At 37.0% G+C, this 25,692-nt stretch overlaps 1 protein-coding gene across 1 annotated transcript in view; it reads right to left on the bottom strand.

The window, feature by feature from the left end:
• The window catches only part of TTC23L (tetratricopeptide repeat domain 23 like), a 56,632-nt gene that overhangs the window by 4,357 nt on the left and 26,583 nt on the right, over nucleotides 1–25,692 (bottom strand). Inside the window, exons 8-11 of the mRNA XM_025050961.1 lie at nucleotides 25,364–25,472; nucleotides 17,354–17,481; nucleotides 12,781–12,930; nucleotides 7,532–7,614 (exon numbers count right to left, since the gene is read on the bottom strand). Of these exons, the coding sequence (XP_024906729.1) occupies nucleotides 7,532–7,614; nucleotides 12,781–12,930; nucleotides 17,354–17,481; nucleotides 25,364–25,472 (470 nt within the window). The remainder of the gene's footprint in view (nucleotides 1–7,531; nucleotides 7,615–12,780; nucleotides 12,931–17,353; nucleotides 17,482–25,363; nucleotides 25,473–25,692) is intronic.

Here is a 25,692-nt window from a genome sequence, read left to right as displayed (position 1 = left end):
TGCAATACCCTTTAGGGTGTGTTAGACGGCCACAAAGGACTCACCATTCTGTCGACACACTGCCCTCTGTCATGCCTCTGTCACTTTGCACTTGGAGTCCCTTCTTCCTTCTCTTTTCCATCTGGATGAGCTGTTACTCGCCCTTCAAGAAACAGTTCAAATGTAACCCTCTCCATGACGTCTTTCCCAGCTTTCACAGATTGTCTCTCCTTCCCGTTCTCATTGCACTGAGACTTCTACTGCAGAACTCATACTTTTTCATGATATTTTCTTGTTGGTCTCTCACACTAGATTGTTTCCTTAAGAGTAATGACCATGTTTTATTTCTCTTTATTAACACCTGTAGCTCCGACTGGCACTTAGTAGGTGCTCGCTACATGTTTGTTGAAGGAATGAATGAAGATGAGGAAACTGAGGCTCAGACTGTTTAAGCAACTTAAGGTCGCATGGCTATCTCACAGCAGAATTGGGATTCACATACAAGGTGCCTTGACTCAGAGGACACTGCTCTTGCCACTATGCCCGAATGGCAAATTCATGGCAGAAGTTCAGCTTTCTGGCCATCCATACCCCTTGGCAGACAATACTAACAAATCAAGCTCCACCAAGCCCAGCCTTTTGCTCTGGAACTGCAAGCATCACTCTAGGAAACTACCAACAGCACGGGCCCATGAGATGATGTATATCTGCTCTCCTTGTCCTACTCCACAATGCCTTCCTAGCAAACCATTCTTGTGGGCATGGGGCATGGCAGAGTGGCTGTTGACTGTAGAGTTCCCCCACTGCTCTGCTAAAGACAAGCCACCCTGAACTGGCTCTGGCTGGCTTAACAACCTCAGTTCACCTTCAGGGAGACCCTAAAGTGGGGAGCTAAAGGCTCCTAAATTTATCTGTATCTGCCCCAATGCCTCCGGTTATTCCTAAATCCTGATTTGGAAAAGCTGCTGCCCCTTGGCACATGGATGCTAGAGCACATTGTGCTTCCCACCCATTCATATGCCAAGGTTTGCTCAAATATTTTCCCCTTTAATTTTGTAGAGGCAGTATTGGAATATTTACAAATAAATGATAGGGAAAGCCTACAAACACAGCAGCCTAGAAACAATCCAGCTTATGGAGCATAAATATTTGATCACCAAGGTCTTGCCTAAGACTGGTTTGGCTGACACAAAACTCATGGAGCATACCACCCGTTCTCCTTTTACTTGCTGCAGTAATCTCTGGAGCTCATCACCCCAAATCCTCCACTTCCGTCCCACTTTTCTTTGCTTTTCCCTCCTCAGCCCCTTGGCTCAGAAGAGGCTGTTCTGTGACCAAGAGGATAGTAGATCACTAAAAGATTAATGGGCTTTGAGGCACCTTCCCTCTCGCCCCTCCTGGAAAGAGAAAAGTATGGTTTTTCTTGCTGCTGTTAGCTTCTACAGCTCAAGACCCATCATAATTTATACCAAAATAACTTTCTCGGATGTAGCGGTCCTAGAGATGTATAACATGGACAAGGACGCTTTTCTATTTTCAACAAATTTGGATGACTAGCTAGAATGTAAAAAATAGCTAATATTTATTGAGCACTGAACCCTATACCAGATAGTGTGCTAATGCTTTTTGTTAATAATCTCATGTACTCTTCACTATGTTTTCATACTATAGATACCATTCTAAGCCTCATTAGAGAAAACTGAGGCTTAGGATAACTTGCCTACTGGCATATAGAAGGTGGCACAGTCTGGATTCAAATACAGATCTGACTCTGAAGTCCACGACCTTGACTATATCCTTCTAACAATTAGAACTGTCCAGTAACGGAAGGGGCCACGTTGGCAGGTAATGCTTCGGGGAGGTATTTAATCAGGAATTGAACAAATAGTATTCACTTAAAATCGGCTCTACCAAAAAAGCTCACTCTGTATCAGTGGTGGTTTTCTATTCGCCAGTAGAATAGCTTCTTATTAGTCCCCATTCTCTTCACATCAACATCATCATTTCTAATTAGCAATTACTATGTGTCAGGCAGCTATCTGAGCAGTATTACTTACATTAACTCATTTACTCACAACAACCCTATGAAACAGGTATTATTATCCCCATTTTATAAATGAGGAAACTGAAAAGTAAAGTGACTTGTCCAGGGTCACACTGCAAATAAATAACAGAGCTGGGACTATAACCCAATCATCTGGCTTTAAATCATTTTCTTAGCTCTACATTGTAGTGTCTCTTAATATTTGATACATGTGCCATACTCTTTTTAAAAATCCATCTTTTTATCAGAGATAAAATATATATTTGTTATAAAAAAGGTCATGTAACACAGAAATATATTAAGGAAAGTTGAAAGTCTCTCATATTCCCGTGTCCCAGAGAATTACTGTTATCTTCACTAACTACATATTTTCATATATTTGTGGATTATACCATATATAATGCTCACTAATTTTTTTTTTCATATTTTTACCCCTAACAATATGTAGGGGTACTATCTGCAATATTTTCCTTGACTCTTCCAAGCTCTACTTCATGCTCTTGAATGACTATATTATATGGTCATGAACATGAACCTTATTAAATGGACAATAAACACATCCGTATTTCTACTGGTTGACATTTGAGTTTTTTCAACTGTTCCGCTATCATAAAAAAATCTACAAGGAAGACATATGTGTGTGTGTATGCACTTGTGTAAGTTTTTCAAAAGACAGATTCCTAAAAGTGCTACTTCAGAGTCAACGGACACACACTTTTAAACACTCTGTTAACTTGTGCCAAAATGCCCACCGAAAAGGAGTATCGACAAACAGTCCCATCAACAGAGTACTGAGAGGGTTCGTCTCCTCATGCCTTTGACAGAACCGAGTATGTACTACCTGTATTTTTCATTACCACCAATACAATAGGTTAGAAGTAGTATTTCGTGCTTTGAATTTTTAAATTCTGATTGAGGTTTGATATCCTAGTTGGTGTGTATTAACCATTTGCATCTCTTCTTCGAACTGCCCCTTCACGTCTTTTGTGACAGTGAGATCGACCACTCCTCTGAAACTTTCTCCTCCTATGAGTTCCTCTCTCTGCTTTTCTGACTCTCCTAATTCTCTAAAGACTCTTTCTGAGTCTCTCTGTTCCTCCTTCTGCATGGTCCCTAGATAAGATGACAACGATACAATAATTAGAAGAATTAACATTTCACATAAGCTTACTATGTGTCATACATTACGTAAAGCACTTATAATAGCACGTGAAAAAAATTATTCACAGTTTTTTAGATGAAGAAAGACAGATACAGTGTATCTCACCGTCAGTGGGAAAGTTCAGATTTGGGCCCTGTTTTGATTCCAAATCACCACATATATTCTCTCCCAAATAAGACGTGTTCTCTAAAGTTCTTTCCTAAGCCTCCTTGTGTCACATACACATAGTCCATGGGTTTTTTATCCATTCCCTTAACTTCAGAATCAATCTATCTTGAGCTCTTGGTCCATACAGCCCATTAGATATTACCAAGTATATGTACTGCGGGTAACTCAAACTTAACACCTCTAAAATGTAAATCATTATCTTCCTCAGACCCCCTCAACATCCTCCGGATGATCTCCTGCCACTACGATCTCACTTAATAGCACTGCCATTCACCCAGTTGCCCAACCTAGCAACATCAAACCACCTTTGACGCCATTACTCCTCATTTCATTGGTTCCAAGGTCTTGTTGCTACAGACTCCAAACTGTTTTCCAATCCATCCTCTCCACATCCCTTCTACTGTGGCTTTAGATAATTAAGGCTCTCAACATCATTCTCTCAGACTATAGTATTTACCTCCTAACTCTTCTCCTTAGATCCCTAAAATCTATTCTTCCTCCATTGCTGTTAGAGTTAATGTTCTAAAGCCAATAGTTGATCATGTCGCATCCCGCTCAAAATTCTTGGATAACTGCCTTCTGTCTAGTGAATAAACTCTAAAGTCCTTAGCATGGCACATAATCTGGCCCCAATTTCTTTCCAAATTCATCTTCAGCATGTTCCCACTCATGTACCTAAACTGCAACCACTCAAGGCCACTTGCTTTTCCTCAGAGATAGCAGGTGTCTCCATGCCACTGTGCTTCTGTTTGTGCTACTTGCAATGCCCTCTTCTGGCTTCTTTTCTACCTGCTGATCGTCTACTTTTCTTTGAAGACCCAGCACCCTGCCCCCAGCCGTACACACAGTTTCCACTCACATTTCCAGCCTCACAATTTATTACTTGTCCTCTTTGTTTACACTTCTATTAAAGCTTTACTACAGACTAACTTGTAAACTGGTCATGGGTGTCTGTTTTCCTGAAAGGACTATATCTTAAACACATTAGTATCTCTAGTGCTTAGAAGGAGCTTGGTTATGTACATGATTAAGTACACATCAGTGATTTAGATAAAAGTTAGACAAAACCACCTCAAAATTTACTTCCAAATCCGAGATTTTCTGTGCCTTTTCTACACACCAAAATCTTACTCGAGGCCCTTGCAACTATCATTTAACCCGGGCATTAACTCCTATTTCCAGAGGCCAGTTCTGCTTTCCCTCCTTTCGCAGAGGCTTCCGATTTGGGCTCCTAGCAATGACAGTCCAGCGAGTGCTGTTGCTGCCTTTCCAGAGAAGGTGGGGTAAAAAGCACAAGGGCACACCAGAAAACTAGCAGAGGTCCAGAACATCTGGGATGGATTATTCCAGCGAGATGCTGAAGCAAAGAGAACAATTCTTACACTGGAATTTTTTTTTTTTTTATTTTTGACATTTGGGCTTTGGCAGTTGCTCCTACAGCTTTGCTCAGCAGTTCTTGAGGAATGAGATATGGGCTTGTTTCAGGGAAAGAAAAGCTTTTATTGACTCGATTCCTGCTACAGTAGAGTCCTTCAAAAGCCTTTTCTCTTCCCTGTACATGGACTTCTATGGTAGGTCTAGGTTTCATTATCATTAACAGAAAGAAGAATTAGTCTCCAGGCACCGAAAGGAACTCAGGCCACCTGGGGTTTGAACCAGGTTATACCCATGCCTTCTAATTTCTCCTCCTCCCATGATTCTTTTCAAATCATGGACAAGGAATAGTTAAAGACTAAAAAGAAAAGCAAACTCTGGCTACTGAGGGAATAGATTCGCTCCAACTATTCTTTGCTTTCTCTTTTTAAACACAAGGTCAGTAGAACTTTTGTTCCAGTTTTGAGGAAACATCAGGCATTTCTCCCCTGAAATTACATGTTTCATTCTTTTAGTTTCATTATGGTTACCTTCAAAGCACAAAATGTACTTTGGATCTGTTCAAATTCTCAATCTAATTCTCAAACATACAGCGTATGGTACTACTGCCTAACAAACAGTGATCCCTGATTTCGGATGTTCTGACCTATTTCCCTAGAAGCAAAAGGCAGTGTGCTGCAGAAGAGGGAGGTCAGGGCATCTGGTAACGTTTACTGAGCACGTACTCTGCCAGGCACCGCCTTCCGCATGTTATATACATTGTTTAATTTAAAAACCACAAAGACTCTATGTGGTATACTAATGATGGAGAAAGCAAGGCTTAAGGAGGTTAAGTGATTTACATAAGGTCACATACTTAGTCTCAGAGACAGGTGTAGATGACAGGGCTGCCTCCAGTAACGCATACTCTTTATCCATCATTTTTAATATAAAATAATAATAGTTGGAGTGAAACACAGAAGCTTCTTACTTAAACATTCTGACTTATTATCTCTGGCATCTCAGAAAGATAGTAAATTGTATTATTATGCCAACGTTCATTCAGCATTTAAGACCAGCTGTATTATGTGTGATCTCATTAATTTCTCAGAAAATCCACTTTTTGAGGAAGGTACTGTTATTTTATTAATGAATAACTAATGGCTGAAGGAGGTTAAATAACTTCACCTGGGTCAGAGAACTGAGTGTCCAAGCCTGATTTTAAATCCAGACAGTCTGCCATCACTAAGCTACAGTGCCCACAAAGAGGACATTCTGGAGTTAGAGGCCTAGGTTCAAATCTCAGCTTGAATATACCAGTCTTCAGCCCCCCATATGTAAAATGAGGCTCTGGAGACCTACCTACTGTATTCCACATGTGTATTCCCTCATTCATCAAAGTCAGAATCCCTATCATCTAGGAAAGGAAAGTGCATTTTTAAAATAAGATAGAGCTGGGTTCAAATCTTACTACACTTACCAGAAGGTGATTTTAAACAAAATACTCAAACTTTCTGAGTCTCAGTTTCATCATCTGAACACGGGCAATAAAAATATCCACCAAATAGGGTTATTTATGGATCAGAAATAGTATATGTAAATATGTAATATGATGCCAAGAAACTGGAAGTTCTGCATTATATTTATTATTAATATTTTATGGTTACAGTTCAAAAACATATACTTTCACATATGCTAGCAGGCAGGGGGCAAAGTTCCCCATATACTCTCCTAAAATGAATATTACTGAGAGAGGCTAGAGAACCTTCTATTCTGGATAATGATAAAACGAATGACAGTCTTCGGTTGGACTGCTTTAGGTGTGACTCTGACTGAAGTGGGTGGGGACAAGATGTGCTGCATAAATCTCGATGCTCATTTTGTCCCCCACTTGTTCAATCTGGTTAGAAAGGTCAATTTTGAGCCACCTCTAGTTAACTGCAGTCAGGGTCCTAATTCTTACCCTATAACGATGCCCCTCTTTATAAGAGAGCTCTAAGGGAAAAGCACATGACCTTTACAATCACATTTGTTTGGGTCCAAACCTCCAAGACTAAGTGAATTTAGGCAAGTTCCTTTACAGAGCATCAGGCTCCCTTCTGTCAAATGACAGCTGTCACATTGGATATTTGTGAGGATCAAACACTTTATGCACAGGACCTCGCTCAGTTTCAGATGTTTAGTATACACTCAACAAATTTTAATTCTCTTCTTTCTTAGTAGAGAAGAATTCAAAGTCGACATCATTCTGAGATGAACAAACAGCAATGATATGCCAAGGATAAAGAAGGGGGCAAGTGTGCACAAAACACTCTCTTTGGCTTAAATTCTAAACATTTAAAAAACAATCTGAAGAGGCTCTTTTATTACTAACTTTGGAGACAACTATATCCCTCCAACCAAAAAAAAAAACAAAAACAAAAAACAAACAACAAACAAACAAAAAACTCGCCTTATGTTTACTGACATAGATCATGTTTATTCAGCAAGAAACTAAGTTTAACGTATCCACATTGTATCTGTCGCAGGCTGTCAGCTGAGACACAATCTTGTAGGATTTGGTTATAATGCTCAGCATTGAAAGAGATATTATAAATACTAACTATTATTACAGCTAATTACTATAACATTGAGTTCTGGGAGACTACCGGAAATTGACTAGTTACCTCCACTATAGGATTTGGCCAAATCCATAGTACAGGTTAGCATTTTGCCTTACCAACAATAATAACAGAGGTGAATCACCCCTAACTGAATAAATCTGGGAGAGACCAAGCTATCCACATTTCCACACAACCTAGTTGATGGCCAGGGTTAGAACTCACCTCTGCACTAGGGTAAGGATGTTTTTAGTGTCTCGGCTTTTACTGTGCTCACTTCCATATAAAAGGATTTGAATCATCAGACACTGTAGGCAAGTTGAGAAATATTAATAGGTTAAAGAGATCGCAAGCACCTTAATTATAAACCAAACTCAGGAGAGCACCAGTGGGACTGAGATGTCACAAGTTTGCATTTGAAATGCTTGTACGTTTCCTCCCAGTTCCCTCACAAGGAAGAAATGGAGTCTGAATTGAAGGCAGCTCTGTGCCCCTCATACTGTATGTACATTATTCCACTTCACTGCACCTACCACTGCCATATGTGGCTGTGGATAACCAAAGTAACAGGGCTCAAAACTGACAGCATCCTTACTTAAAACATGGCTGCAGTGTGGTTTCCATCAGAATTTTCCAAATAGCTGTAACTAAATGGATGGATAAAAATGAAATCAGTGTTGTGTCTCAAATTTTAATGCTATATCACTTTACTCTTAGGCAGTTTTCCACTGTAAATTTTGTTGCTGATCTCTCTTTGCAATTAAGGTGGTATAGCAGGGACCAGATTTATCCTCCCACCTGAAACAACCCCAAAAAAGAAAAAGTAGACAAAATATATAAAATGATCTTCAAAACACTGACTATAAGGCAGCAAACGACAGTGATCCCTGAGAGAGGGTAAACAAGTGAGAGAAATTTTATGATTGTCCCAGATTACTGCTTCGATTGTGGTCCTAGGCCATGACGCAGGGAAGGGAACAGAGTTGGAGCTCAGGAGATTCCCTGAATTGAGAGTATAGAGCTGAGAGTCCAACGAGACTCTCAGGGCAGAGTAACAGAGACTGAATAGCTGCACAGAAAAGAGCCAGGAATGTCTGCAGTGGGCCGAGTATTCAGCAGAGTGCCGATTAGCATATATATGTGAAAAAATTGAGAGAATCATCTGAAAGGACTGGACAGAACAGTGCCCCAGAGCTTACCCAGGGCCAGGCATAGGGCCTGTTCTCACTAGCCACACTGGAAAGCCTCACTGTTCAGAGAACTTTGGATTAGGGTACTCAGAAGGCTTTGCCTCAGTAATAGAGCATAATTAGCCCTTGACTAAATGCTGCTCTAGTCTTAAAAGGAAGATCTAAACCTGAAAGAACCAAACTGTAATTTAACTGTATTTCAGAACAAAGTTTAAGAATACTTATAGGAATGCAGAAATAGTCAACATTCAACAAGTTAAAATATACAGTGTCTGGCATCTAAACAAATATTACAAAGCATGCAGAGAAGAAGAAAAATGTGATCCATAATAAGAAAAATCAGTTGAAATCAACTCAAAACTGACACAGGTATTAGACTCAGCAGAGAAGTATACTAAAACTATTATTTTTAACTTTATTCCATGTGTTTAAAAAAAAAAGGTAAGTGGAGAGCTGAAAAAAATTTTAAAGACCCAAATCAAACTTCTGGAAATGAAAATTACAATGTTTGATAGGAAAAATATACTAGATGAGATTAAGATCAAGTTTGACATTGGAGAATAAAAAATTAGTTAACATGAAGGCACAGTAACAGAAATTATCCATAAAGAAAAATCATAGATTATATCAATACGTACAGAAAAAAGTTTACAATTGCCGACGTCCATTCCTAATTTAAAAAAAAAAATTCTCAGCAAACCAAGAGTAGAAGGAAACTTCCTCAATCTGATAAAGAGTCTCTACAAAAAAATCTACAGCTAACAACAAACCTAATGATGAAAGACTAAATTCTTTTCCCCTGAAAACAGGAATTAGACAAGGATGCCTATTCTCACCACTTCTATTCAACATTGTACTAGATGTTCTAGCCAGTGCAATAAGTCAAGAAAAAGAAATACAAGGCATCCAAATTGAGATGAAAAAGTAAAGCTTTATTTGCAGATGACATGATCATCTATGTAGCAAATCTGGTGGAATCTATAAAACAGCTACTAGAACTAACAAGTGAGCTTAGCGAGGTCATGGAATACAATATTATTATATTAAAATATCAATTGTATTTCTATATACTAGCATCAATCAATCAGAATTTGAAATTCCAAAATGATACATTTAAAATAATATCCAAAACATGAAATAATTATGAATGAATATAAGATAATATGCACAAGACCTATACATTGAAAACTATAAAATATTACTGGGAGAAATTAAAGATGATCTACACAAATGGAATGACACAATGTGTTCATGGGTGAGAAGACTCAATATTGTTAAGATGTCTAATTGCCCTAAACTGATCTATACAGTCAACATAATACCAATCAAAATCCCAGCAGGTCTTTTGTAGAAACTGATATAGTGAGTCTAAAATTCTTATGGAAACACAAAGAACAACATTGAAAAAGAAGAACAAAGTTGAAGGACTAAGACTACCTGATTTCAAGACTTGCTTTAAAACTATACTAATCAACACAGTATGATATTGACATAAAGATAGACAAACAGATCAATGGAACAGAAGAGAGTCCATAAATAATCATGCATACACACACGTCGATTTTCGACAAAGGTACAAAGGTAAGTAAGTAGAGAAAGGAATATCCTTTCAATAAAAATGATAGAGAACAACTGGATGTTCATATGCAAAAAGCAAATAAACTGGGATCCATTTCTTGTACCATAAAGGAAAATTAACTTGAATGGATTATAGACCTAAATGTTAAACCTAAAACTATAAAAAAAATCTAGAAGAAAATACAGGAGAAAAATCTTTCTGCTTGGGTTAGGCAAAGATTTCTTTGATAAAACACCAAAAATGTAATCCATAAAAAAACAAATTGACAAATTGAATTTCATTAAATTTTAAAACTTCTGCTCTTCATAAGATACTATAAAAAGACAAACTATAGGTAGAGAGAAAATATTTGCAAATCATATATCTAATAAGGAACCTATATCTAGAAAATATAAGAAATTGAGAAGTCAATCACATGAAATCAAACAACAAATTTAAAATGGGCAAAAGATTTAGACAGACACTTCACCAAAGAACATGTACAGATGAATAAGTGCATGAAAAATATGCTCAAAGAAAACATAAATTAAAACCATAATAATATACCATTACAATTCTACCCCTCTAATAGGTATGTAATATGCCATTAATTACAATTCTATCCCATTAATTACAATTCTACCCCTCTAATAGGTATGTAATAAGCCATACCTATTAGAGGGATAGAATTGTAATTAATTACAAATGAGGATGAAGAAGCTTTTGGGGGTGACTGACATTATCTTGATTGTGGTAATGGTTTCACTGCAACAACTTTTGCTTCAGGAGCAGATTTCAAACCCCAAAATGGCATCTATTAGCATAGTCTATTACAGAAACTTCATCACCAGCATCCTATTGCTAGTGAATATCCAGTATGAGGATTGTGTTCTGACCTTGAAACAACAGCCCTACTGTCAAGATGCCTTTCAATTCCTTTCCTCCTTTCTGAACTGGGATGTTGGAATAGGGCTGTCTAAAGCCCTAAGGATAAAAGCTGATCAACAAAGATGCAGTCCCTCCTTACCCCTACAATATCCTAAATATCCAAGTTGAATTCCTATTTCAAATGAAGGCTGTAGCCATTCCATCGAACATTCATTGCCAAGTAAAAACCTAAACGAGGCTCTTCTTTCATTGATTTTGTGTGGAATAAGGTAGTACCTTACAAGGTATATGCTGGAGTCTTTTGCCATTTCAGGAAAGTTGTCTTCAATGATATTTTTGAATATTGTTTCTATTCCAAGTATTATAGCTCTTCTTCAGAAATACATACTATTCTTTGGAAATACATACAATACTTTATTAGATCCCTCTTTCCTTTTCCTTTGCATTCTAGGAGAGTTTTTCATGTTTGTCAAGTTTTTTTTTGTTTGTTTTAGTTTTTTCATTCATTATTTATTTATTTATTTTTGCTGACTATTACAATTCCAGATTTGGGAAATATTGCTCAACATCACTACAATATGTTAAGACTCCCTTCTCTATTTTCAGTGTGGATTTGAATTTTATTAGATTTGTTGTTTCTCTGAAAGTTCTTCTTATTTCACTCAGCATTTTAATGTCATCTCAACTTTTGGTCTCAGACTGTCATCCTTTCATTTTAAAGTTTTCTCTCCTGACAGGTTTCTGGTCCCATCACATAGATGCCATCTATATGTTCATGCTTCCCTTGAAGAAGCCAGTCTGGTTCCTATAACTTATATTCGTAAGGTTTTATTTTTTTCTGCATCTTCAAAATGAAGTCCCCTTTCTCCTGTTATTCACTATTTTCATACTTATTTTCATACTTATTTTCTGATTACAGTTAGTTAACTTGAAATGAGATAAAAATTTCTCCAGACCTGATGTTTGCCAACGTATATGTGTCAACTGCTTTTGACTCCACCCTCTGCTCACTTGAATATTGGTTGCTCTTTACTAACTTTTCCTCTATATGAGTTTTGTTTAGAGATATCGCTACTGATCTTACCTAACCTTTAGCTTTGGTCTATCAGTATCCTGGTTGACTGGTTGAACAACTGTTTGGTCACACCTCTTGCCACATCCTACTACTAAGGAATAAACTTCCAGGGTTGTCTGACCCCTGGAAGGGGGATCAGTGCTTGAGTAAGGATGGCTATGTCAGGTGTTCCTGATTCTACCCAACCTTGGGTGCTTTCGACAAGATTCTGCCACTGTCATAGCTAGATTCTAAGACTGAGTGTTACTCTTTTAAGACTCTGGTCCAGGTATGGACACAACAAAAATTTCTGTATCATGTTCTCTCCCTCAGCACATCCGAGAAAGTGAAAACTTTTCAAAAGAGAATACTTTAAATTAAAAAAAAAAAAGAGTAAGAAAGAAGGAGGTAAAGAGAGATGGACAGGAAGGGAAGAGAAGGGAAGGAAAGGGGAGGAATGGGAAGGGAAGGAAACTCTCTCTGACTCTGTCTGTCTCTGTCTCTGTGTCTCTATGTCTCTGTGTCTCTGTAAGAAAGAAGGAGGTAAAGAGAGATGGACAGGAAGAGAAGAGAAGGGAAGGAAAGGGGAGGGATGGGGAGGGAAGGAAACTCTCTCTGTCTCTGTCTGTCTCTGTCTCTGTGTCTCTGTGTCTCTGTGTCTGTCTCTGTGTCTGTCTGTCTGTCTGTCTCTCTCTCTCTCCCCCACTCCTTCTCTGTCTCTCTGTCTCTCTCTCTCTCTATCTCTCCCCCGCCCCTTCCCCTAACAAAACCAGCCAGTATTCACCTTCCTTAGCAGATGAATTGCCTGTCTGAAGTCTCCTTTGGCAAAACTGATCCTGCCCATGTTATAAAACGTTTCAGCCACTTTCTCACTGTAGTTACCATAGCTGATGATCCGAGATTGCAATGAGGCCTTGAGCAGTCTGTGTGCCTCCTAGGGAATTAAAAAAAATTTTTTTTTTTAATTAGCCTAGCAGTTAGGAAGGAACACTCAGGTTCTATTCCATGAGCCCTATGTAGCAGGTGCTCTACCCTACACAGACATAATCCACCAGGAGAAGTCAGTTACGATGTATCACCTAAATAATTTGTTTCTATGAAGGATTAAAGTTCCAAGTTTATAATTAATAATAGTTAATTCATATGTATAATATTATTTAACCTTTGTGGCTACTCTATGAGAGAGGAACTATTATTATACTCTCTTTATAGAAGAAATGGAAATAAGAGCTGAGCATCTTGTCCAAGATCACACAGCCTGTAGTTGGCAGTTTCAGGATTCAAACAAGACAGTCTAAATTCCGTAGCCCTTGCTCTTTTTTCTCAAACTACTTTTTATTTTGAAAAACTGTAAATCTTCAGAAAAACTGAAAGAATAGTAAGATGAATATCCATAATATTTTCACTGGATTCGCCCATGGCTATCATTTTGCAACACGTGCTTTATTGCATCCTCTCTCTAAAAAAATTACATGCATATATAATATTAGCTATATTATATATACTTTATACATATATACACACACACATTTTTGTTGAAAATAAGCAATTAAGATACTTTATCCCTAAAGCATATATCTTCTTAGAACAAACACATTCTCCTATATAATTATAAAAATATTATCACTCCCAATAAATTTTATACTTATATAGTACTATTAACTAATATACACTCCACACTCAAAATTCCCAATTGTCCCAATAATGTTCTTTATAATTTTTAAAAATCTAGTATATTAAGAATCACATATTGCATTTCGTTTTCGTGGATTTTAGTCTTCTTTAATCTGTAACAGCTCTCCTGCTCTTTAGGTTTTTAATAACACTGACATTTTTTAGAAGTCCAGGCCAGTTGTCTTTCAGCCCAGCTCTTACTCTTAACTACTTACAATACAGCATATGATGTAGAACAAAATTAAGTATATATTAGAAGTTATTCATAGACCAACAGGGCTTGTTCTTGTTTAACTTCCCAATGTGCTTTCTTTAAGGGAGTAAAGAGGCATAGTTATTGCTCGAATCCTCAAGAACTGCACATCACCCTCTGCCAGCATTATCTACGTTGACATTTATAAACAGAACAATCATCTGGAAATGAGTTCAATATGTAATCGTATCCTTCATGTGTGACATGTCAGAACAAACACACATAAAAAGGATGTTAATTGCTGCTTTCCAGGAAACATGGCCAATAATTCAGGAATCTCAAGGCTCTACATTGACTTTGCATTTTTTAGAGTAGAAAAACAGGCATATAATTAGATTATTTTCTTGTTTATTTTTTCAATGTACAAGTCTTTTGCCTCCTTGGTTTATTCCTAAGTTTTTAGTTTTTTTTTTTCTTGAGGCTATTGTTAATGGGACTGTTTTCTTAATTTCCTCTTCAAATGATTCGTTATTCATGTATAGAAATACAATTGATTTTTGAATGTTGATTTTGTATCCTGCAATTTGGTTGAATTCATTAATTAGTTCAAACAGGTTATTTTAGGGTTTTCTACATATAAGATCTTTGGGGTTTTCTACATATAAGATCATGTAATCTGCAAATAGATATAATCTTACATCTTCTTTTCCAATTTGGATGCTGTTTATTTCTTTTCCTGGTCTGAGTGCTCTCGTTAATATTTCCAGTACTATGTTGATTAGAAGTGGCAAGAGCAGGCATCCTTGTCTTGCTCTTGATCTTAGAGGAAAGCTTTCAGTTTCTCACCACTAAGTTTGATGTTAGCTATGGGCTTTTCATACATGGCCCTTATTATGCCTAGTTTGTTGAAAAGGTGTTGAATTTTGTCAAATGCTTTTGCTGCATCTTTGCAACAATCATGTGAATTCTATCTTTCGTTCTGTTAACCTATCACATTGATTGTTTTCATATGTTGAACCATTCTTGCACTCCAGGGATAAATCCCACGTGGTTGTCATGGTGTGTGGTCTTTGTAATATGCTGTCGAATTCAGTTTGCTAGTATTTTGTTGAGAATTTTGCACCTATTTTCATCGGTAATATCGTTCTGTAGTTTTCTTGCAGTCTTTTTCTAGCTTTAGTGTCAAGCTACCACTGGCCTCATAAAGTTTGTAAGTGCTTCTCCTGCTTCAATTTTTCGGAAAAGTTTGAAGAGAACTGGAGTTAATTCTTTTTAAATCTTTCGTATAATTCACTAGCCATTTGAAGCCATTTGATCCTGGGCTTTTCTTTGTTGAGAGGTTCTTGATTACTGATTGATCTCCTTACTAGTTATAGGTCTGTTCAGATTTTCTATCTCTTCATGGTTCAGTCTTGGTAGGTTATATGTTTCTAGGAATTTATCCATTTTTTCTAGGTTATCCAACTTGTTGGAGTATCACTGTTCATAATAGTCTCAAAATCCTTTTAATTTCTGTGCCTTCTGTTGTAATATTTCTTCTTTCATTTTAGATTTTATTTATTTGAGTCTTTTTTTTTTTCTTATTTAATCTAGCTATTCATAGGAAATAGGTTCCTGTAGCTGAGGCTCCTTTTTATTGGTTATCACAAAGTGTGCTTCTGCGGGTAGAGGAGGCTGGCTCTTTAGTTGAACTCAACTACCTTTCTCTTTGGCTTCCTTCTTATTCTGATTATTTTCCTTCATGCATTTCAGGAATTGATCTCAGATCTTAGATTGCTTAGTATGTCCAATATATACATGAATTCTCTTGGCAAGAATCTTGCCCTGTTTGTTTACAACAATGCCAACCTCACACTGGGTAACATTTGCAGGGCATTTCTTTTTGAACAATGCCCACCAGGACCCTTACTGTGTGTATAATACCACCTCTCTTACAGATTCCCATATATGTGGTCAAATAAATAACTCCATGTTTTCTAAAAGGCCTAGAGAACATATAGCAAGTGCCTCTTCTCTTTCCTTTTGTGTTTGTCATTTTAAGGAGCTACTGGAAGATGACAGTTCTGGTCAGTGGATCCTGTTTATTTTTTATCAGTGGCAAATTAAACCTCTATTTTAAAAAAAAAATTATATTCCATGGGAACACAATTCTCAAGTCTTCTGGGTTTCTGTTACGGTACTCTAGAAAAGGCCTGGAGCCTCACTTCAGGCTTGAGTGAAAGAGAAAAGGATCCTTTTAAAAATGAATCTTCCCACAGGAAATGTGTTATAAAATTCAGCAAATTGATTCAATAGTTATTAAGCTCTTACTCTGTGCCAGTTATTGTTTCAGGCACTTGGGAAAGTGTAGTGAACAAAACAGACCAAAAACCTTGGCCTCATGGAGCTTGTTTTCCAATAGCAAAGGTGGCCTGTTCATACTCCTGCCTATGGTTTAGATTCAGAACCACGTGACACTCAGATCTGATCACCTCTCTGACCAAGAGCATGGTGCACTTGGTTAGAAGCAGAAGGCCATCGGGCATTGGTACTGATGTTTTATCACAAAGTCATGATGTTTATTGTACTAGAATAAAACAAGAATAAGCTATGAGGCTCTAACAAAGTACTTGCACATCTTTGAAAATAAAATTAGAATATTAGATCAATCTGTGGCATTGAGATCTCATGCTAATCTTTTAAACAACAAAAAATATGGCCACAGTAAAAAAACGTTGCAAACTCCAGCTAAGTTCTTGCCTTTACAAGTGGCAATTATAAGAGAACTAAAGAAAATGTCATCATTTATAAAAATCTTCATGTATGAAATAAAGGAAGCCTTTTCATCATTCCTGGAGAAAATCTTATTTATACTGTAACCCTGCTCTTAAATTGGTGGTCACATGGCCTGCTCTTAAATTGGTCACATGGCCACGAGAGCATGCCAGATCCATACATGTTTCTCAGTTGCCTGAGGAAATACAGAGTTCGCTTTGTCAGATCATAGTCATATGAGATCTCATGACAAATAAAGGTCTTCACTGCATTCATGCTGTACTCAACATATAAAGTTCAGGTCAAAAGAATATGAGTAATAGACTAGATTCATGGGACTTCTAAGGCAAAAGGTCGGAAATCAAAAGCATTTTGTACAACTTTATTTTTTAACATGAAAACAAACTTTGGGCTAATAAAGAGCTGAAAACCAGAAACTGAGAGGGTAATAATATATCAAGAGAAAAATACTAGCAGCTAGATCCAAAGGTGAAAGCCAATTTTGACGTAAAATATTAAATTTACAGGGCCAGAGATTATGGGGGTCCTGGATTTGAAGGACCTTATGTATTAATATACAAGAAAAATACTTAAAGTAATTAGCACCATCCTTATTTTTATTCCTGGCTTTACCTGGGACTTCTCTGAGCTCCAGTTTCTGAACTGTGAGATAAAAAAGGCTGTCCCAATCTAACAAACAAACTAGGAATTGTGTTTATGAGTTGATTATACTTACCTCTTTTTCCCCTTTATGGATAAGCCATTTGTAAAATTCTCCAATGGTCATCAGTGTTTCACAATTCTCTGGGCCCAATGTTGTTTGGTATGCACTGATACTTTTTATAAAATACATCTCAGCAACATCTGCAAAAAAAAAGTGAAACAATTATTTGAGGCAAAGTGCTAGCCTTTACAAGTGTCTACTTGAGCAAGAGTCAGCTCTGGCTCAGTTAATTAGACATTTTCATGCTTAAGGTCCATGCTTGTCCTCATTCTATGTCTCATAAAGGCGTTGACAAGTCTGATATATGGTTTGATGGCATCAGATTATGTTCTTATTTTATTTTTTGATGAAATGCATGGATTTCTTTAGGAAAAGAAAGCTCATATCTGAACAGCCTTAGTCTAAGACCCAAAATAACCACCATATTAAACCCAGGGCGCAATGCAAGATTATATTTGTAGCTAAATTAAAGTCTGATAGAGATTGCTGTATATTGGAGTTCCTGTTTAGGGGTGTGTGTGTGTGTGTGTGTGTGTGTGTGTGTGTGTGTGTGTGAAGAGGAAGAGAGAGAGACAGAGAGAGAAAGAAAGGGAGGGAGGGAGAAGAATAGTTTTTGGTTTTAAAAGTACTTTAAATATACAATTGTTACTGTTTAAAAATTTACTTTTAATTTTGTTTTTTATTCAAAATATATTTACGTAATCAACATAGAAAATATAGAGAAGGGAAAAAAAGACAATTATCTCTATACACATCACTCAGGAACAGGCACTGTTAACATTTTTTTTATCACTGTTTTAAGGTATAATTTATATGCCACACATTCGCCCATCGTAATTGTACAGTCTGATAAATTTTTAGCACATTCACACAGTTGTTTCTTCATGGCTGGTTGCAGTCAACACTGGCTCTCATCCTGTCATAGACGATCACTGATCTATCTCTACACATTTATCTTTGCTAGAAATTTCACATAAATGGTTTCACACAATATGTACTCTTTTGAGGCTGGATTCTTTCACAGAACATACTATTTCTAAGGTTCATCCATGTTGCTGCATGTTTTACTACTTCACTGCTTTTTATTGCTGAGTAGTTTTTGATTATATGGATATGTCACATTTTGTTTACACATTCACTTCAATGAATATTAGTATGTGTGTACGTGTGTATGTATGGGTATATATGTATGTATATATACATACACATATGTATATATGTATATATAGACATACACATATGTATATATGTATACATATGTTATGTCTATAAATCTAGCTACTTAGGGGGATATAAACAAGCACAATATACAATCCATGTTCTTAAAGAACTTACAATTTAATTGAGAAGATAATATGCATATATAAAAAGTCATTTTTGCTGTCATTTTCTTTTGCCTAGAGGCTTCCTATATTTTTTCTTTTAGGGCAAGACTGCTACTACAGATCCTGTTTTTATCTATTAGAAAATGTCTTTATCTTACCTTCATTTTTGAAGGATAGTTTTTCTGGATATACAATTCTTAGTTGAGTTTTATTGTAGTATTTTTAATATATTATACTACCTTCTAACCTCCATTATTCTGATGAAAAATCAGCCATTAATTTTATTGTTGCTCCCCTGCGGAGTTGTTTTTCCACTGCTGCTTTTAAGATTTTCTCTTTGGCATTCAGCAGTTTGACTACATGTTTGGTTGTGGTTCTCTTTGTGCTTAACTTACTTGGCATTGAGACTTTTGGATCTGCACAAAACATTTTCATCAAATTTGGGAAGTTTGGGGACATTATTTCTTCAGATAATTTTTTGCCTCGTCTGCTTCCTCTCCTTCTGGAGCTCCCGTTGCATGAGTGTTGGTATACCTGCTGTCATCCAACAGATCTCTCATACGCTGTTCATTTTTTTTCATTATCTTTTCTTTTTGTTCTTTGGCTTGGGTCGTTTCTAGTGATTTACCTTTGAGCTATCTCATTCTCTTTTCTGCAATCTCAAATCTGATGTTGAGACCATTAATAAATTTTTCATTCAGTTACTACATTTTACAGCTCTAGAATTTCCATTTGGCCGGTTTTCTATTTGCTATATAATTTTCATCAAATTTTCTTTTAATCTTTTGAACAGTTTCCTTATGTAATTTTTTGAACCTACTATGACAGCTGCTTTGAAGTCTTTACAAAATCCAACATTTAGCCCACTTACAGTCAATTTATTTGACTGTTCTTTTTCTGAGTATGAGCCATGGTATCTTTTTTTTTTTTTTTTTTTGTATTCTTGTTTCTTTTTTGTTGAAAACTATACATTTTAAATAATACATAGGAGCAACCACAGATTCGGATATATATTTTTGCGGGTTTGGGGAGGTTGTTTTATTTTTAGTAAATTACCTAGACTTAAACTATAGATTCTGTCTTCCCCATAGTGTACAGATGTTAATCTCTTTGCTCCAGTGTCGGTTTTTGTTTTTTAAATAGACTATTTTTTAGAGCACTTTTATATTCACGGCAAAATTGAATGGAAGATACAGAGATTTCCCACCCAACTTTGCCCCCATCAATGTACTTGTGATGGTTAATTTTATATGTCAACTTGATGGGGCTAAGGGATGCCTAGATAACTGAAATAACATAATTTCTGGGTGTGTCTGTGAAGGTGTTTCTGGAAGAGATTAGCGTTTGAATCAGTATACTGAGCAAAGAGGATCCACACTCACCAATATGAGCATGAGTCATCCAATCCGATGAGGGCCTGAATAGAACCCCAAAAGAGGTGAAGGAAAAGTGAGTTCCCTCTCTCTCTCTTCTTGAGTTGGGACATCCAGCTTCTCCTGCCCTCAGACTTTGGAGCTCCTGGTTTTTGAGCCTTTGGACTCCAACACTTATACACCAGCGGCCCCCTCATCTGGTTCATAGGCCTTTGGACTAGGACTAAATTATACTACCAGCTTTCTTGGTTCTTCAGCTTGCAGATAGCAGACCATGTGGTACTTTTAATATTCCATAACCATGTGAGCTAATTTCTGCCATAAATCTTCCTTGTATCTATCCATCCATCCATCCGTCCATCTGTCCATTCATTATCCACCTACCTTATTCTATTGGTTATGTTTCTCTGGAGAATCCTGACTAATACAGATTTTGGTACCAGGAGTGGGCTCAACAACATGGACTTCCACTTACCAACATCACCCTGGTTATGGCCACTGAGTGTCTAATCTGTCAGCAGCAGAGACCACCACTGAGCTGATATGGCACCATTCCCTAAGTGATCAGCTATCCACTTGGTAGCAGGTCGACTACATTGGACCACTTCATCATAAAAGGGGCAGTGTTTTGTCCTAACTGGAATAGATACCTACTCTGGATACAGATTTGCCTTCCATGCATGCAATGCTTCTGCCAAAAGTACCATCTGTGAACTTACAGAATACCTTATCCACCATTATGGCATTCCACACAGAATTGCTTCAGATCAAGGAACTAAGCTCATGGAATTTCCTCATCTTACTGTGGTCCCCACCTGATTGAAAAGTCAGGCTTTGAAAGAACCCCAAATGTTAGGGTCTGGAGAACCTGGTCAAGCTCCTGGAGGTTAAGCTCACAAAAGTGTGGGAGCCCCCCATGACTGGGTACCTTGGGAATTTTTAACTCTCAGACTTGTCCACAATGAGCCTCCAGAAATTTATTGATTCTAGTTCAGGTTTTCCTCCACCAGTACTAGTTCCTGCAGAGATGAATATCTGCTCTGCAAAATGTGATTCTTTGTATTCACCTGCCCCTCCAATTTCAGGGGCATCAGCTTGCCCTGTGACCTCACTTCTCTGACAGATCTAAGAAGAGTTGTTGATTTTGCGGTTGCTTAGCTTTTTACTCCTTGTTAGGATGGCGTGGCAACTTCCAAGCTCCCACGTGCCGGACCAGAACCTGAGAGTCTTTGCTTGGGTTTTAATGCTTATTTTTATTTTTGGTCTGGATTCCTGGGGGTGATCTCTGTGTCTGCATAGCTTAGTGTTGGCACACTGGCATGGAAAGAGGTTATGCTCCAATACCTCGAGATTATATGTCTTTCGTCCTTTGTTGATTGCTCTATATGCAGATCAAGGAGTGCATTCAAAGCTCTGCCACATTTCAAGTCTCCTTTGGTTGTTACTTTCCACTGGACTCTCCAGTCATCACCTGCATGAGTGTGTAGTTTCCCAGCTGACCAGGTATACTAGGAGAGCTTATCTAGTCCTTCTATCGCTCTCTCATTTTCAGTTTCTACTGGTTAAAATTTCTGACTGTCCTGAGACTCACACTGACCAGGAGATCAACTTCAGGCTAGCAAATATGCAGGCTTTCCCCAATCCATTTTCTATTTAGTTTGCTACTTTTCTGTGATAAATCCGTGGATTTTCGCCCCTTGCTCCAAATTGAGTCAGCCTCCTCTGATGGCAAAGCTGCTCTTGGTTCTTTCGGCTACTCTCATGCTGATAAAACTGCTACTCTCATGAACCAACGTGGGGCAGTGGATGGATAGGAGCAGTGCCAGGCAAGAAGGCCCAAAAGACTCACTCTTTACCCAAAGCTCTAACAGTTTTCTGAGAATGATTTGTAATTTGTTTGTCTGTTTATCTATTTCCAGTGTCCTCAAATATTTTGAACCATTTTATTGTTTGTGCGTGTATGTGTGTATTGAGAGGATTCACCAATACCAACCTCTTTATAAAGCCACAGCCAGAAGGCTGATGGTGAACATTTAGATTTTTTCCAATTTTTCACAATTACAGTGTTACAGTGAACATCCTTATATATGTTTTCATTTCAATTTCACTAGATATTACCAAATTGGTCTCCAAATTTCATATCAATTTACATTATCACTCCCACCAGCTATGGATGAGCAAATCAGACCAGTTTACCCACAGTCCGGCAAACGCTATTTTCAGATGGGTGAAAACTTGATCCTATTGTAATTTTAAAGATAACTATATATATGTATAGTTTTTATACACACACACACACACACACACACACACACACACACATATAGTTTATAGTTTCAGGATGTGTGACATCCTGCCAAATTGCCCTTCAGAGAGTTCATATGAAATTGGTCTCATTAATCTTAAATGTTATCATTTTTTGAAATTTTAACAATTTGATAGAAAAAAATTGGTATTTTTGTTGTTTTATATTTGATTATCATTGCTATGAATAAAACGTTTTTCTATATGATTATTGGCCATTTGTATCCTCTATGTAATGCTTGGTCTTTTCCCCCCCGCCCCTATTTTTCTATCATAAAGTAAATGTAAATCTTAGCTCTTACATTTAGGACAATGATCCACTGTAAATTAATATTGTGTATGGTATGAGTGTTTTTATTTTGTTCTGGCATGTGGATACCAATTGTTCTAATATATTTTTTGAAAAGACTATTCTTTCCACATTGAACTGCTTTTGTACTTTTGTCAAAAATTTATTGGCCATATTTATACGGGTCTATTTCTAGACTCTCTATTGTACTCCAATGACTGATCTCTGTCTATCCTTTCACCAGTACCAAACTCTCTTTATTAATGTTGCTTTTTGGTAAATCTGAAAATCGAGCAGTATGATTCCTCCAACTGTCTTATTTTTCAAAATTGTTTTGCTTTTCAACATAAGTTTTAGAGTCGGCTTTTCTATATTTACAAACATTTTTTTTTGCTGGGATTTTTACTGTAATTGTGTTAAATTCTTAGATTGATTTTGGAAGAATTGACAACTTTACTATTCTGAATCTTCCAATACATGAACATAGCATGTCTCCATTTATTTAGGTCATCTCTGATGTCTCTGATCAAGGTTTTGTAGTTTTCGACACACAGATTTTCTATATATTTTGTTAGATTTTAAACCTAAGCGTTTCATTTGGGAAAAGGGGCTATTTTAAGTGGTACTTTAAAACACTTTTGGTTTCCAGTTGTGCATTGTTAATATATAGAAATATTACTGGTTTTGTGTGTTGACCTTGTATCCTGTGGCCTTGCCAAGCTTAAACTCACTTGCAAGTTCTAGAAGTTTGTAGTGTCCTTGGAATTTTTGGCAGTCATGTGTCTGCAAATAGAGACTGTGTTACTTCTTTAAGCCATATGTCCTTTTCTTGCCTATTGCACTGGCTCGGACTTCCAGAACTATGTTGCACGTGAAAGGTACTGATCTGTAGTAGTTTTTGTTTGTTTTGTTATTTTCTTGTAATGTCTTTGCCTGGTTTTGGTATCAGGGTAATGCTGGCTTCATAAAATGAATTCGGAAATGTTCCCTCTCTTCAACTTTCTAGAAAAGAATATGCAGGATGGATGTTATTCCTTTTTTAAATGTGAGGTAGAATCACCCAGTGAAATCATGTGGGCTTGGAGATTTCTTTCTCAGAAGGTTAACTGCAAATTCTTTTTTAATTTTTTCTTGAAATAATTAAGGGCCTTAGGTTATCAGTTCATCTTGGCCGAGTTGTTTTTTATTTTATTTATGCTATTTTGTGGCAGACATAAATTTTCGATCATTTTATAATTAAATCCATCAATATCTCCTTTTCTGGTATACTTTTGTGTGCTCAGAGTGTTCTTTTCTCTAATTTTTAATTATAGTACTATTCAAATACTGTATTTTTCTTGTGCTTAATTTATATTTTTCAGTTTTAATATTAAAAATGTTAACCCAGGATGGGGAACATGGCACAGGGAATGCAGTTAGCATTAATATGATGGCTAAGGGGAGGGCCGGGGCGGGGAAGGAGCAATTGGGGGGATCGTTTTATGAACAATATAGACGTCTAACCAATGTACTATATACTTGAAACTAATTTACATAAATGAATTTATTTTAAAAAATGTTAATCCATCTGGAATTTAGTGAATAACATGAGATGAAGATCCAGATCCTTTTTAAAGTTAAAAATTAGTATGCAAGAAGAGAACAAAGTAGCCTCGGAATTTCCCAACTCAATAAGCAAAAACTTTTTCTCACTTAAAAAAAAATTTACATATTTACATATTTAAATTTGTTAGAACTATGAAAATTACTTTTGAAAACTCAAATACATATAGATGGACTACAAATACTATGAGCATACACAAGATGATTAGCTAGAAAAAACAATCAGGAGTCTTCGGTGAACATTTATGCTAAAGAAAACAATAATCAAAACATAAAATAACTTCTGAAAACTGAAAAAAAAGTTTATTTAATGGCATGGGGATATGCAAGAGTGGGAAAAAGTGGGATGCAATACTTTCCCTGTAATTCTTGTTTGTTCTCTCCCTCTCTCTCTTTCTCATATATGACTGAAAAATAATGTACATCAAAATGGATTACTTTTATAAGCAAAGGAAAATCAACTTTTAAAAAATGTTTAAATTACATTCTTCACAAATCCCGAATGCCTCCTGTTGGGCCACCAAATTCACTAGTGTCCATTAATCTGATCAAGCCAGCTGAGCATGGGACACCGTCCTCCCTCACCAGTTTCTTTGTCTCTCCTAAGACAAATTTCATTTTCAAAAGGATGACCTTGCCTGCAAAAGGACTACTGCTGAAGTATGAATTCATCACTTGGCTTTCCTCTAGAACCCTCGGTATCTCACTTCTGAATATAGGTCAAGAAAAACATAGCTGCTAAAATATTCTCTTGTAAGCTAGAGGAAAAGATCAAGGAGAGGTTGAGAGTGGAAGAGGAAGAAAGGAGGAGCCAATGTTTTTCTCTTCTGTCACTGGACTTCCTCATTAACAGGCACATCACAGGTCACATTCATAGCGTGTATGATCTTTATGCAGGTGACTTTTGCTGAGATTCTAAGGAAATCATGATCTTATTGGCTTTGATAGTCCAACAAACTTAGGATGATATTATTGTGCTTAAATTCACGTGTAAATGATTTTATATGAAATGGTGTCTAGTCTCATCTTTCCATCAGGCTTTCCGTCATATTGATAGACCATTATCCAATGTGCTTCTCTCCCATGACTGGGAAATTATGATAACTTCACAGTCACCTCTATTACCTACCTATATGTTGGGCCTCTCCAGACATGGCATAAGCCTTGGCTAGTAATGCGCTTGCCTCTGCAGTTTGGGGGCTGACTTCAGTGAACAAAGAAACACAGATAGAATGGGCCTGGAACAGAGAAAATCATGACAAGTTAAGTACCCAAATGACAGTGAGTCACTGCAGATTTTCTAGCAGCTCTCATAGAATTTCCAGTTGATTGAAAGCCAATACACATCTAACCATGGAGTTACATGAGAGATAAGTTTGAGGCCCAGCTCTGTGAGTCCTGAACAAGTAATTTCACCTTCCTACGTAGAAAGAATATGTAATTTTCATTGATTAGGGT

This window comes from Pteropus alecto, unplaced genomic scaffold, assembly GCF_000325575.1.
Source record: "Pteropus alecto unplaced genomic scaffold, ASM32557v1 scaffold127, whole genome shotgun sequence".
NCBI classification, from domain to species: domain Eukaryota; kingdom Metazoa; phylum Chordata; class Mammalia; order Chiroptera; family Pteropodidae; genus Pteropus; species Pteropus alecto.
The sequence above is the reverse complement of the archived record's forward strand: the minus strand, read 5'-3'. Positions and strand labels throughout refer to the sequence as shown.